Below are 12,551 nucleotides of genomic sequence, written 5' to 3'. Positions count from 1 at the left end.
CATGGAGGGGGATTGCACCCCTTGTTGTTTTGTGTGGCACTATCACAGCACAGGCCTACACTGATGTTTTAAGCACCTTCTTGCTTTCCACTCTTGAAGAGCAATTCGGGGGAGGCGACTGCATCTTGCAACAAGATCGAGTACCAGTTCATAATGCACGGCCTGTGGCAGAGTGGTTACAGGACAATAACATCTCTGTATTGGACTGGCCTGTGCAGAGCTCTGACCTGTATCCTGCAGAACACCTTTGTGATGTTTTGGAACACCGACTTCATGCCAGGCCTCAACGCCTGACATCGATAACTGCTCAGTGCAGCGCTCCATGAAGAATGTGCTGACATTCCCGAAGAAACCTTCCGGCACCTGACTGAATGTATGCCTGTGAGAGTGGAAGCTGTCATCAAGGCTAAGGGTGGGCCAACACCATATTGAATTCCAGCATTACTGATGGAGGGCGCCACAAACTTGTAAGTCACTTTCAGCCAGGTTTCCGGATAGTGTAGTTACTGTGCATCAAACTGGGATATGAACATGCAGTTTTGCCTTTACAGGCAATTATCTTACTCAAGACTGAGCTACCTAGCTCACTGCTTGAATTCTTTCAGTATTCCACTGTACTTAACAAAATTCACAGAAGCTCTCTTATACATCTGCAGTAGAGCCTCCAGTTCTGCGCACGTTTTTAATCTGTTGTGGAGTTTAACAAATTGGACATCCCATGGCATAGTAGAAGATTCATTTTGTGAACTTATAATAACTTTGAAATTACCAATTGTAAGAAATTGTACTCATAGGAATTGCTTCGATCCACAATGAGAAATAAAGGACTAATGTTACTCTCAAATATAATATGCACTTGTATTTTGTAGCTCCCTCTTTGTACTTCAAACTCATTGAACCTCTTAATCTGACAAAATGGCATTGTCTAATGCTGTGGTTACTGACTTATTTGAGATCATTACCCATAAATGACATCAGATATCATCCAATACCCTGAACAGAGCTTGGGACTTAATTAAACATTAGGCCCCAAAAATTTAACACTACTACTTTCAAAGTGACAAATTATTTATATTACTTACTTAATGTTAAAATAACCAAAATTCACACATTTTTTACATTTTTTTCGTAACCAAGAAATAATGGGTCAATGGGATGTCTGGTTCTGCTTATTTCTAACAACACTTTTCTGTATTTTGTTTGGTAACCACCACTGGACATCTTAAGTCATGATGCAAGTTCGCTCAGTTTTTCACTTTCATTTTCATTCTACCATAGTCAAAGGTCTACTTTCATACCTCTAAGTTGTGGCAAATGCAATATATATTCTTAAGTGTTCTTTCTGTAATAATATAACTACAAACTTTTTGCTTAATTAATGGCAGTTCTGTTTCATGAAAATCTATATATAGTAGGTTGCCTTCTCAGGCCCAAGAAATTATACTTCCACTTGAATTTCACTATTTGAAAATATTCCTTAATTCAGAGAAACTGGTCTTACAACTCACATATTTACTCATCAGTTTTCCAAATCAGAAGAAAAGTTACTATTCCAATTTTTTACCAATGATAAGTGATAACTACTACCAGTAGATGAACAGTAAGAGAAATAAACAGAAGAGTAAAAATAGTCTACAGTGCTCTTGGTAAACTAAATTACTTTTCAAAGTGAAGTTTTTGGTGTTTATGAAGTTGAGCATTTACAAACAGTTCATTCGAGATGTGGTCTTTTTACATGAAGGCCTTTCAGATCTGGGAGTGGTTCAGTTATGAACAGAGAGATGCATGTTGCAAATAACTAGGAAAAATTGCATCCGAACAGGTCTTGAATACCCAATGGCACTGACCGACTGTCATGTAATCATCAGACTATTGGTGTCACTGGATGCGGATATGAGCAGGATGTGGTCAGAGCACGACTCTCCCATTCGTTGTCAGTATTCATGACTGACTAGGACAGACAGGAATGCAAATAAATACATTAGGGGGTAGACTAGAATGAAAGACCTACATGTGATAGTGACAGAAAAAAATGAGATGTGAGGTGAACAGTAACCAGGAAGATGGATGGTAGATGGCCAAAGGAAGTTATTTTCTGGATTCTGAAAAACAAGAAAAGACTGATGAGACAAATTAATGGCAAGTAGGTAGAAAAGTAGAAAAAAGTTGTTAAGAGAAACAGGGATTTATATTGTTGAAGGTAGCAATGCCCGGATATACCTAGAGGAGGCTTTTGTCCTAATGGGAAATTGCTATTGCTGATGATCTGTCGTATATTAGAATCTACTGTAATAGTAATAACAGTGATTATCAAAAAATAATAATTTAGAGTGGTCACTAAATCTTCATCAAAACTATTTAGTAGTTACTCCTCATGAAGTTTGACTTTGCCTTTCAGACGTAATTGCCCCCAGGTTGGGAACCACTGGTCTAGCAAATGACAATACATGAAATGTACAAATGTTTTTAATCTCTCTCTCTCTCTGTCACACACACACACACACACACACACACACACACACACACACACACACACACACACACACACAGAGAGAGAGAGAGAGAAGAGACAGAGAGAGAGAAGAGACAGAGAGAGAGAGAGAGAGAGAGGGGGGGGGGGTAGGGGGGAGTGAGAGTGTTTGTGTTTGGTTAACAATATTTTTCAGTAACTCTTTTATTTATGGAAATAAATATTACTGAACTATGCATAATAACAAAGCTGTCTTAGCAATTTTTGCAGTACAAACAAAATAAATTTTGCTGCAGTCAACATTAAGTTCAGTTTTATACCTGTCCCAACTCTTCATTTAGATCTGAGGTGTTGCATATAGCTCCCTGTTTTGTCTCTTCACAATATAGCTCAAGATCCCATCCAAAGAAAAGAGAGCCAAGAAACTTCTGCAATTCTGGAACAAATTTCAATGAATTTTTTAAACTATCATCCTCACATTTATGAACAGGCACATATACATAAACACTTAAATTTACATCCTGTTTTCCTCTTTCAGAACTAAAACGTTTGTGCAAAAACCAACACATATGATGACTAATTATCACATATGTGTATAAATACTGAAAACAGGAGAACAATAAAACAAGTCTGGCAAACAAAGGCACAGTGTGATGAATGTATTTCTGGTTTTATAATACAGTTTAATTCTCTTTCCTTTTGTTAAAATTATTCACACACATAGCTTCCTTTTTAACAATTGTTCTTTAGCTTTGTGTTTACATGTCTAGTTTGTATCTTTCTTAAATGAACAATTTTCTAAAACATGTGTTCTTTTGTCCTGTCACTGGAGATCCTCCTCCACATTTTCCAGCTTACAAAATAAATTTGAAACATGTTCTTCTTCTTTCCTTTCTTCAGTGTTTTCAGTATATTTTATATTTCTCATCTGAGACTGATCTGTTAATAGACTGAGTGAAAAGTCTCCCACATCTGCAAAACACTATTATTTTCTATAATGTACTATGTCATTAAGTGAATATATTTATAATCCATTCTCTTATTTATCAACAACAGTTTCTCTGCGTGCTTCATGAATGTATTTTTTATGTATTACAAAATCTTAAACATGGCTGTGATCCAGCAACTGTGTAAATTCGAAGAGGTTGAAAAATCAGCCAAGCAGTTGAAACCAAAGGTTTATTTACTCCTTAACCTAGGTTTCAATATTTATAAAAATATCTTCTTCAGAAGGATTGGACCTTGTTACATCATATAGTAGTAAGTTACATTAGCTGTAGCTGAGTGGCTCTGGTCATATATAAAATTGGTATGAAAATCAGAAACATCACATGCCTTGGCTTGAGATAGCAGCCAGGTTACACACATTGTATGTCAGAATAAATGCACAAATTTATTCACCCACTGCTAAAGATTCTTGTCTACATAAAATTATAACAAGAGTCCAAAGAATAAAATGTTTATGTAATGTAGGTATTCACCATGCCAGAGACAAAAGAGAGCTTCTGAGGAGTTTTAAGATAGGGGGGAGGTACTGGCAGTGGAAGCTGTGAGGCAGGCCACAGCCTGTAGGTGAAGTAATTATTGGTAAGTATAAAGTTGATTAAGGTGAGCAAGAAGGATGTCAAACGTCTGGAATCAGGTAGGCACTGACTGAGGAAATGTTCAGCAGCAGACACACCATATACATGGGGAATGTTAGCATAGAGGGAGATAAGGTGTCTGGTGAGAGTGGGATGGACACAGATTTCGGACAATCTAGGAAATAGTTGGTGTCTTTAATATAGGAGGGAAATCTTTGTACTCTGGGTAGCAGGTGTTGATCAAATGAGGCATATATACATTCAGTGGATGCTCTGAAGTCATCAATTACAGGATGGACAAGATGATTGGGTTTGTGGATTTTAGGAAGAGATAAAAGGAAGGGGTGCATGGTTTGGGTGGGGTAAGAAGTTCTATGGACTGAAGTGTTAGTCCTAGTGAGGGGCCTGAGGTTTTTAAGGAGAGACTGCAGGTCAGTTTCAATTACAGGGATGGGATCTTAATGGCAGATGCTGTATGTAGAGGTGTCAAACAGCTGGTGTAGATCTTCACTAACATACTCCTGTAGGTCAAGTACCACAATGGTAGATCCTTTGTCTGCTGGGAAGGTAACAATGGAGTCAATGGATTTTAGGGAAAACAGAGCCTGGAGTTCTGCAGAGGACAGGTTAGGGTCATGTTGTAGGGACCTGAGGAAGGGTTGTGAAGCAATGCTGGATGTGAGGAAGGCTTGGAAGGGATGATTCTGAGATAGTGGTGGTCAATCAAGTTGGGATCATGGTTGGAACTGTTCAAGACAGAGTTCAGTGTCAGGTATGCTGTGGGAAAGGTTTTGAGAATGGGTTGCAAAGTAATATTTCCAATTGACATTACATGATTAAATGCAGGTTTAGGGCTGAAAGTGAGAACCTTGGATAATACAGATAATTCAGGAGGGGAGAGTTCTTTAGATGAGAACACTGTACTGGTTCTTGTGATTATGAGTTATTATTGGTCTGGAAGGCAGTGGTGAAGGCTGTGGATGTTAAGGAGGTTAGCCAAGCTTGGTTTGTAGGAGAGAAGTGGTGGCTGATGGTGTGGTTGTTTAGGGAGCTGCAGAGGGACAGGGCAGGAAATACCATTGTTGAGTAGTTTAGGAGGAGGTGAGATAGCTTTTTGAGATGCAGGTGTGGCATGTTGTTGCCTGCCTCTTCAACCCAGGTTCTGGGTGACTTTTCTGAGCTTTGCCCTTTTTTTTTTGCTAAACCTCTCCAGGCCTTTTCTTTCACCCCTCTTCCTTACCCTTCAACCCATCTACCAGAAGAAGGAGCCACAGGCTCTGAAAGCTTGCATACCTAAAAACTTTCTTTGTATGTGTATACTCATGCTACTGCTTGGTGAGTAGATATTTTGTCTATACAATTACTTTATACTGTCATAAGTTAGTTTAATATGATTTATTTCCTTTACTAGACATTTCATTCTGGACTAATTTTCCTTCTTGTTTCAACTGAATGTCATCACCATGTTCTGAACTGATAAAAAGGAGCACACAGGTTTATCCAGTGTTGTGATACAAGAACATTCCATTAATGTTTGTTCCATAGGTCATGAATATGACATTTTGTAATGATGTGGAACGTGTCTGTTTAACATAAATTTTCTTTATTCAATATAATCTTTCTTTCTTATTTTTTATTTTATTTATTTTTTATTTCATTTCTCATTTGCAACCCACTTAGTAAATCATTACAGTCTTTCACAACCAAAGAAAATACTGGTCTTGGCTCTGAATCAACTAATGATTTTCAGGAGAACATTTCTGTTTTTCAATGTTTCCTTTGCTTAAAAAGTAACACTAATTTTTTTATACGATATTCATATATGTATGAGAAGGTTTATTGCAAACTTGTTCAAATATAATAAAAGTTTGTAAAACAATAGAATTTAATGCTGTTTCCTCCAGTTTTTCTCAAAATTGTCAAAGTTTAACCAGAGCAATAGACTGTTGCAATGGCTAGTTACCGCTTGCAATAGTGCTGCATGAGTCAATGTCACACAATTGTTCAAGCAACATTGACACGGTATCAGGAGCATCAACGTATCAGGAAATCTGCAGCCTGTTGCAGTGTGTGTATTATTTGCCAAGCCCTGCCCCTTCCTAATTCTTCAAAATAAATTTGCACATGACCTCAATAGCCCAAGATGACCCCTATAAATGTAAGACTAACCCTACATATTCTAATAAACCATGTAAAAATGTTGACTTCAGCAGCAATAGTTTAATCTGCTAATATAAGATGGCCTCATATTTTTCAAATGATCCAATAATTATAGCCCAAACCACCCACAGCTTCCACCTCCATGACATTTACCTTATCATTTACAGCCTATCCAGTTAACTAATACACTCAAATATCTCAAACTAACACTTGACAATGAACTAACATGGAGATACCATCTATTAACCATACAACAGAAAGCCCACAATGAACTAAAATTACTAAAACTACTAACTGGCTGAACATGGGGATTGCACCCTTCCACAATCTTCCACACCTGTAAAGCTCTTATCTGACCCATCCTCTGCTATGCCAATGTGGCATTGACTTCCGCTCTTCTCTACTTTTACCACACCCTACACATCCTTGATCGCCAGGCACTCTGACTAGTCTTTCAGGTCCGCTTACCCTCCCTCACCCACATCCTCCAACAAGTCATAACATTCCCCAGTCTACTCTTCCATGTTGAACATCTCTGAATATCCTATGTTACTCATAAACTCGACGCTTCCTGCCTCCTGGTTTCCTGATACTCTGTCTCACCTCTATTACCACATTCCTCCAATACTGCACCCCCACTCTCTCCACATCCTCTCCCAATGAAACTTGAATCACCATCCCTTGATCGAGCATGAAATTTGCCTCGATACATTAGCTTGCTACCAGATCTAGGATGTCTGTACCACCCTCTCCTTCTCTGGGGTCCCTTCCCCTCCAATTCTCTCCAGCCATTTCCTAGATCTTGGTTTGGAACCGCATCCCTCTCTACTCGTCCCCTGTCGTTCCTCCAAACATTCAGCCACACAAACCCCCTCTTACACACTAAATTTAGATGCTACATTCCATCCTTATCCCTAGCACTCAACATCCACTCAGCTCTTCACTCATCTATGTATCTACTTTAATCAGTCATAATATCGGCCCTTCCATTTTATTTTATGAAATTGTCTATCTGTTTTTATATATTCGAGTGCAACACTCATTTTCCATTCATCAATGTCTATATTTTAATTCATCACCAAGCCAACCTTTTATATTTTAACTTATGTAACTGATGATCTGTCTTTTTATTGTACAAAACGTTTATTTTTGTCAGCCACCATGTCCAGCTTTTATATTATGTTTTAAGACTTTACTCTCATGTGGCTGAAGAGTGGCAAATTTTCTCCAGTGACAAACCACCTCTTGCCCATGTTGGGCAGTGGGGATGAAATGACAACAAAGAAAGAAAGAAGAAAAAAAAATAATGACAAATTTGGGGAAAAACCTTGTCTTATAATAATACTAAATGTGAAAGCAAGAACTTACCTCAGGAATATTTCAATAACAGACTCATATTATTTGGCACATAATCTGTACAGTGAAAGAAGAGCCCTGACAACTAAGGGGGCTTGACATGGCTTATTTGCATTATTAAATATTCAGTCATGTAACATGAGTATGTATATGTCCCAGTGTTGCCAAGGCTCTAACAATGACTACTGTTTGCAGTCATGTAGCTTTGGTACAGCAGGTGAAAATTGGCAACAGTGCTTCCATATGTCAGGGCTCTTATTTTTCTGTATGATGTATACATAGCCCTTAGACCACCAGGCTATTTTACTTGACAGTAAGAATAACAGATCCTAAATTTGAAGCAGCTGGAAAATAACACTGAGCAGTATTGGAAAAGAACATTGAGCAGTATCAGTGAACCATGAGTTACATCAAGAAGATGGCCACTGAATTACAGCAAACATTGCTTTTATGTAACGAAAATTTATCAATACATTATGTAAAAAGTTCTGTAAAATGGTGTAAATGTTGCCCATATTTAAAACATTTTATGGCTTGCTTCAATGGGCCAAACATATAGCGGGCTCCTAAAGTATATGGCTGTATGTTATGTCAAAAGGCAGCTAAATTTTGAATAGTTCTGCACATTCCCCTTCACCAACCACCAGACAGCTTACTGCAAACATCACTGGAAGTTTATAACAGCTCTCCCCTAGATTGCACAGTGGCTACATTTCTGTAGCAATACATTTTCTTTCATCACTGATGACATCAGCAGTTTGGTCCCTTAGGAATTCACACACATTTGAACACTTTTTCTTTCACTGACTTCCCATAGATTGCACAGTGGCTACATTTCTGTAGCAATAAATTTTCTTTCACCACTGATGACATCAGCAGTTTGGTCCCTTAGGAATTCACACACATTTGAACATTTTTTCTTTCACTGACTCCCGCAGTAATGCCTTGTAATGTTTGCCACTACACATAAGCAGAGCACTTCTCCTCCATACTTCCCTATGGATATCTTCTTGACAATCTGCTTTCTCATGTAACATGCACTATAATTATGGTTATGTGTGATATTAGTTTTGGTATTCAGAGAAATATATTCAGCTACACTTACCTATTGTAACATACAATGATATAGGTATAATGTAATTGAAGAGCACAAAGAAGGAAAACATGTCCCCCACTACTTGGAGGCCATTTAACTGTGGTAATGGACCCACATAATAATCTGCCACTGAAACACAGATAGAAAACAAATCAATGGCTAAATGTAAAATGTTGATATTAAACCTACAAATAAAAGGAAATAAAAATTACAGTATATAGATAACTCATGCATTCTTTATAAAAATTTGGAAGGATTAGTTTGATTAACAGCAAATAAACTTTCCTACCTAAGTGGAAATTTGCAACCTAAGTGTGCACTCTTTCATAGTAAAATAAGAAAAAAATAAGAAAGATGGCACATGCTGCAAAGAGACAGTATAGAACAATAAGACTACTGGAACTTATCAGGGTAAGGAAGCCAAGGGATCATGAGAGCAATTCATTGAATGATGCAATCTTAAGCCAACAGTCAATGAATTAAATAAGCACAGAATTATGATAGTAATCCCACTCTTAAACTCATGACCCCACAAAATGAATTATAGAACCAGTACTACCCCCTACTTGATTTTTCCGTTTGTGCACAAGATTCTACCAAATTCTGTTATCTACACTAATGTGCTAAAACAATTCACGCACTGCCCACTACAAGACTGAATGCCACCTGGTGGTGCTGGGAGCTTGCAGAAGTATATAAAAGGCATGGATATGAATCAGGAATCATTTTAGTGATGACAAAAAGGAAAAACTGGAATAAATCAGAGGATTACTTTTAATTGTCTTGTTGGAGACAGTATGCTGTTGTTTTTCTTTGACCTTTGAACTGACTTACACAGCCAGTTATAAAGTCACCTACAGCTTAAAGTGGATCCCAAACCGTAGAGCAACTTGGCATTTTTTGCATCAACGGACATTTCCATATGTGAAAGAAGTGATAAGTGACAGATAAAGATCCTAAGACTGACCAGAAATCAAACCCAAGAGCTTTAGAACCATAGTCTGTAACTTTACAATAGGGCCACAATAATGATAAGGCCCACTAGTGGAGAAATCCACTGACATAAGTGCTTTAAAAAAGGGCATATTGTTGTGGCACAGCATCTGGGGAAGAGCATCTTGGATACAGCAAAGCTGTTTGGCTGTAGGTGTGCCACTGTTGTGAGCATCTGCAGAAAGTGGACAACCGCATCCCATCATGGAATGTCAATGTCAGATTTTTGCCTGCTATGTAAAGCAGGACAAGCAGCAATCAGCGGCAGATTTGATGACAGAGTACAATGCTGAAATTAAAATGAAACCCAAACCATCAGCTGCTTACAGGCATTGATACATATCAATGGGGACAGTTGAAAATGTGTGTCCTGACCAGGACTCAAACCCGGGATCTCCTGCTTACATGGTAGACGCTCATCCGACTGAGCCATTGAGGACACAGAGGATAGTGCGACTGCAGGGACTTATCTCTGGCATGCTCCCTATATGACCCACATTTACAACTTACTGTCCACACACTATATTTTTAGTGCCCCTGCCCACTACACTCAGTACTCGCAGCAGTTAATCTACCGATTCCCGTAAGAGTTTGAACAATGTGAGTGCATCCGCATGAAGAAGATTATTGGCCAGTAAGCTTTATCTATATGAAGATGGTATCTATTCTTTCAGACAAGTCTGAAAGAACAGATACCATCCTCATATGGAGTACAATGCTGGTGCAGTCACATGCAGTCTGAAACACCTCAGCATACACTGCTGAACATGGGGCTCTGCAGCAGATGGTCCCTTGGTGTCCCCCTGTTGACCCACTGACATCATCAGTTACAACTGCAGATGGGCATGAGATTACTGAGGATGAACTGTGAATCAATGGAAATGTGTCACCTGGTCAGGTAAACCATGTTTCTAGTTACATCTGGTTGAAGTTACGTTTAGAAATGCTGTCACCCAGGCGAACAGCTGCTTAAAACCCGAAATGCGCCCTGGATACAGACCAGCTGGGGCAGCATTATGCTATGAGGGACATTCACCTCGGCTTCTATGATACTTGTGGGAGTAGCTGAAGACACCACGACAGCCATGGACTATGTGAACAATATTGCAGACCACCTGCACCACTTCATGCTTAATTTTTTCCCCTGGTGATGATGTCATCTTCAGGCAGATATTCAACTGCCAGTGTCACAAGGCCAAAACTGTACTATAGTTATTTTAGCAGATGATAGTGAATTGCCGATGTTGCCTCAGCCACCAAATTTTCCAAGTTTCTAACATATTCCTTTGTCCTGTATTTAGCCTTTGATATGATACTGGCAAGTACTGGGTGAGAACGGAAAAAGAACAGATAGTGACTCACAGTATCTTATTAGCCATTGAACAATAAGCATGCACATAAATTAGGTTTGTATCTTGTAACTTAGATACTGCAAAGTACTGAGCGAGACACAAAGAATGGAAAAAGAGCAGATAGGGACTCACAGTATCTTATGAGCCACTGAGCAATAGGCATGCACATAAATTAGGTCTATACCTTGTAGCTTAGCTGTTGGACAATGACGTTCTTCAGAGATAACAAACAAACAAACAAACAAAAACAGTAAAATAAACACAGCTACATTGAACCAGAAGAGTGGCATGACTGGTGTGAGAATTTATGTTGGGTAGACAGTGACTGAGAGGAATAAAGAGGTGAGGGAAAGGGATAGTTGAAGGGATGGGAAGGTAAGGGCTAGGGAAAGAAGGGGCAGTGAGGGAAAGCGATTAGAATTTGGTGCCAGTGAACTCATCCTGGTGCAGAACAGGAAAGTTATAGTGAAATCTTCTCGGGTGATCAGCCGAGTAAAGGCGTCGTCTTCTCGCAACGTTTCGAAGGGTTTCGTACCCATCATCTTCAAGCAAAGTGTCGAGATGCTGTGTTGCGCGGTCCTATAAAGGCTCCTGGACCAGTGACTGATTCCAGGCGCCGACCAATCAGGTACCTGCGGAATCGGCCGCCGCGCCAGTGGTGGGGGGTTCGCGGCGCGGACCGGGCGTCGAGTCCCTGCCGGTTCCTAATACGTCTGTGGCCGCTACCGTCTTCGTGCCGGAGCGTTCTCTTCTAATTTTAGTTATTGCGGGATTCCAAGCTGTACTAAGTTGGAAACCAGTGTCTCGATTGATCAGGTTGCTGTTCAACCGAATTTCTACAGCCTCTTTGAAAACTGAATCCCAAAATCCTTTAGCGTCACACAGCTTCTTCGTACCCTCAAAGAGGAAGGTGTGTCCTTCGTTAAGGCTATGTTCCGCTACCGCCGATTTTTCTGTCTGACCAAGGCGTACATTTCTAATGTGTTCCGAGCGCCTCTGCGTGATGCAGCGCTGCGTTTGTCCGATGTATTTCGTACCACATTCACATTCAATACTGTATACGCCCGGAGTCTGCAGTCCTAGGTGGTCTTTGACTGAGCCACGTATGTCCTTAATTTTACTTGGGGCATGAAAAATTGTCTTGATGTTGTGTTTCTCCAGAATGCGGGCAATCTTGGCTGTTGGCGGTCCCGCGTATGGTAGAAATGCGAGGCATCTGGTCTCATCTTCTTCTTCTGGTGTGTCTACCTTCCTGCTCTTGTGTAGGGCGCGCGAGATTTGCGTCTCATTATAACCGTTGCTGTGGAAGGTCTTCCTTAGGTGTTGTAACTCTGCAGGTAGGCTGTCATCATCACAGATAGACTTGGCCCTGTGCACAAGTGTGTTAAGCACTGAGTTGCGTTGTGCTGGGTGGTGGCAACTCTGTGCATGAAGGTATAAATCTGTATGTGTCTTCTTCCTATACACAGCGTGACCCAAGGTGCCATCAGGGTGCCTCTTGATTAGAATGTCAAGGAAGGGCAAGCTTCCGTTTTCTTCCA

General features: G+C 39.8%; 1 protein-coding gene across 1 annotated transcript in view; it reads right to left on the bottom strand.

Moving 5' to 3' along the window:
* The window catches only part of LOC124777471 (phospholipid-transporting ATPase IF-like), a 442,189-nt gene that overhangs the window by 111,267 nt on the left and 318,371 nt on the right, over nt 1-12,551 (bottom strand). Inside the window, exons 10-11 of the mRNA XM_047252898.1 lie at nt 8,675-8,794; nt 2,791-2,906 (exon numbers count right to left, since the gene is read on the bottom strand). Coding sequence (XP_047108854.1) covers nt 2,791-2,906; nt 8,675-8,794 — 236 coding nt within the window. The remainder of the gene's footprint in view (nt 1-2,790; nt 2,907-8,674; nt 8,795-12,551) is intronic.

Source organism: Schistocerca piceifrons, chromosome 2, assembly GCF_021461385.2.
Source record: "Schistocerca piceifrons isolate TAMUIC-IGC-003096 chromosome 2, iqSchPice1.1, whole genome shotgun sequence".
NCBI lineage: Eukaryota > Metazoa > Arthropoda > Insecta > Orthoptera > Acrididae > Schistocerca > Schistocerca piceifrons.
The sequence above is the reverse complement of the archived record's forward strand: the minus strand, read 5'-3'. Positions and strand labels throughout refer to the sequence as shown.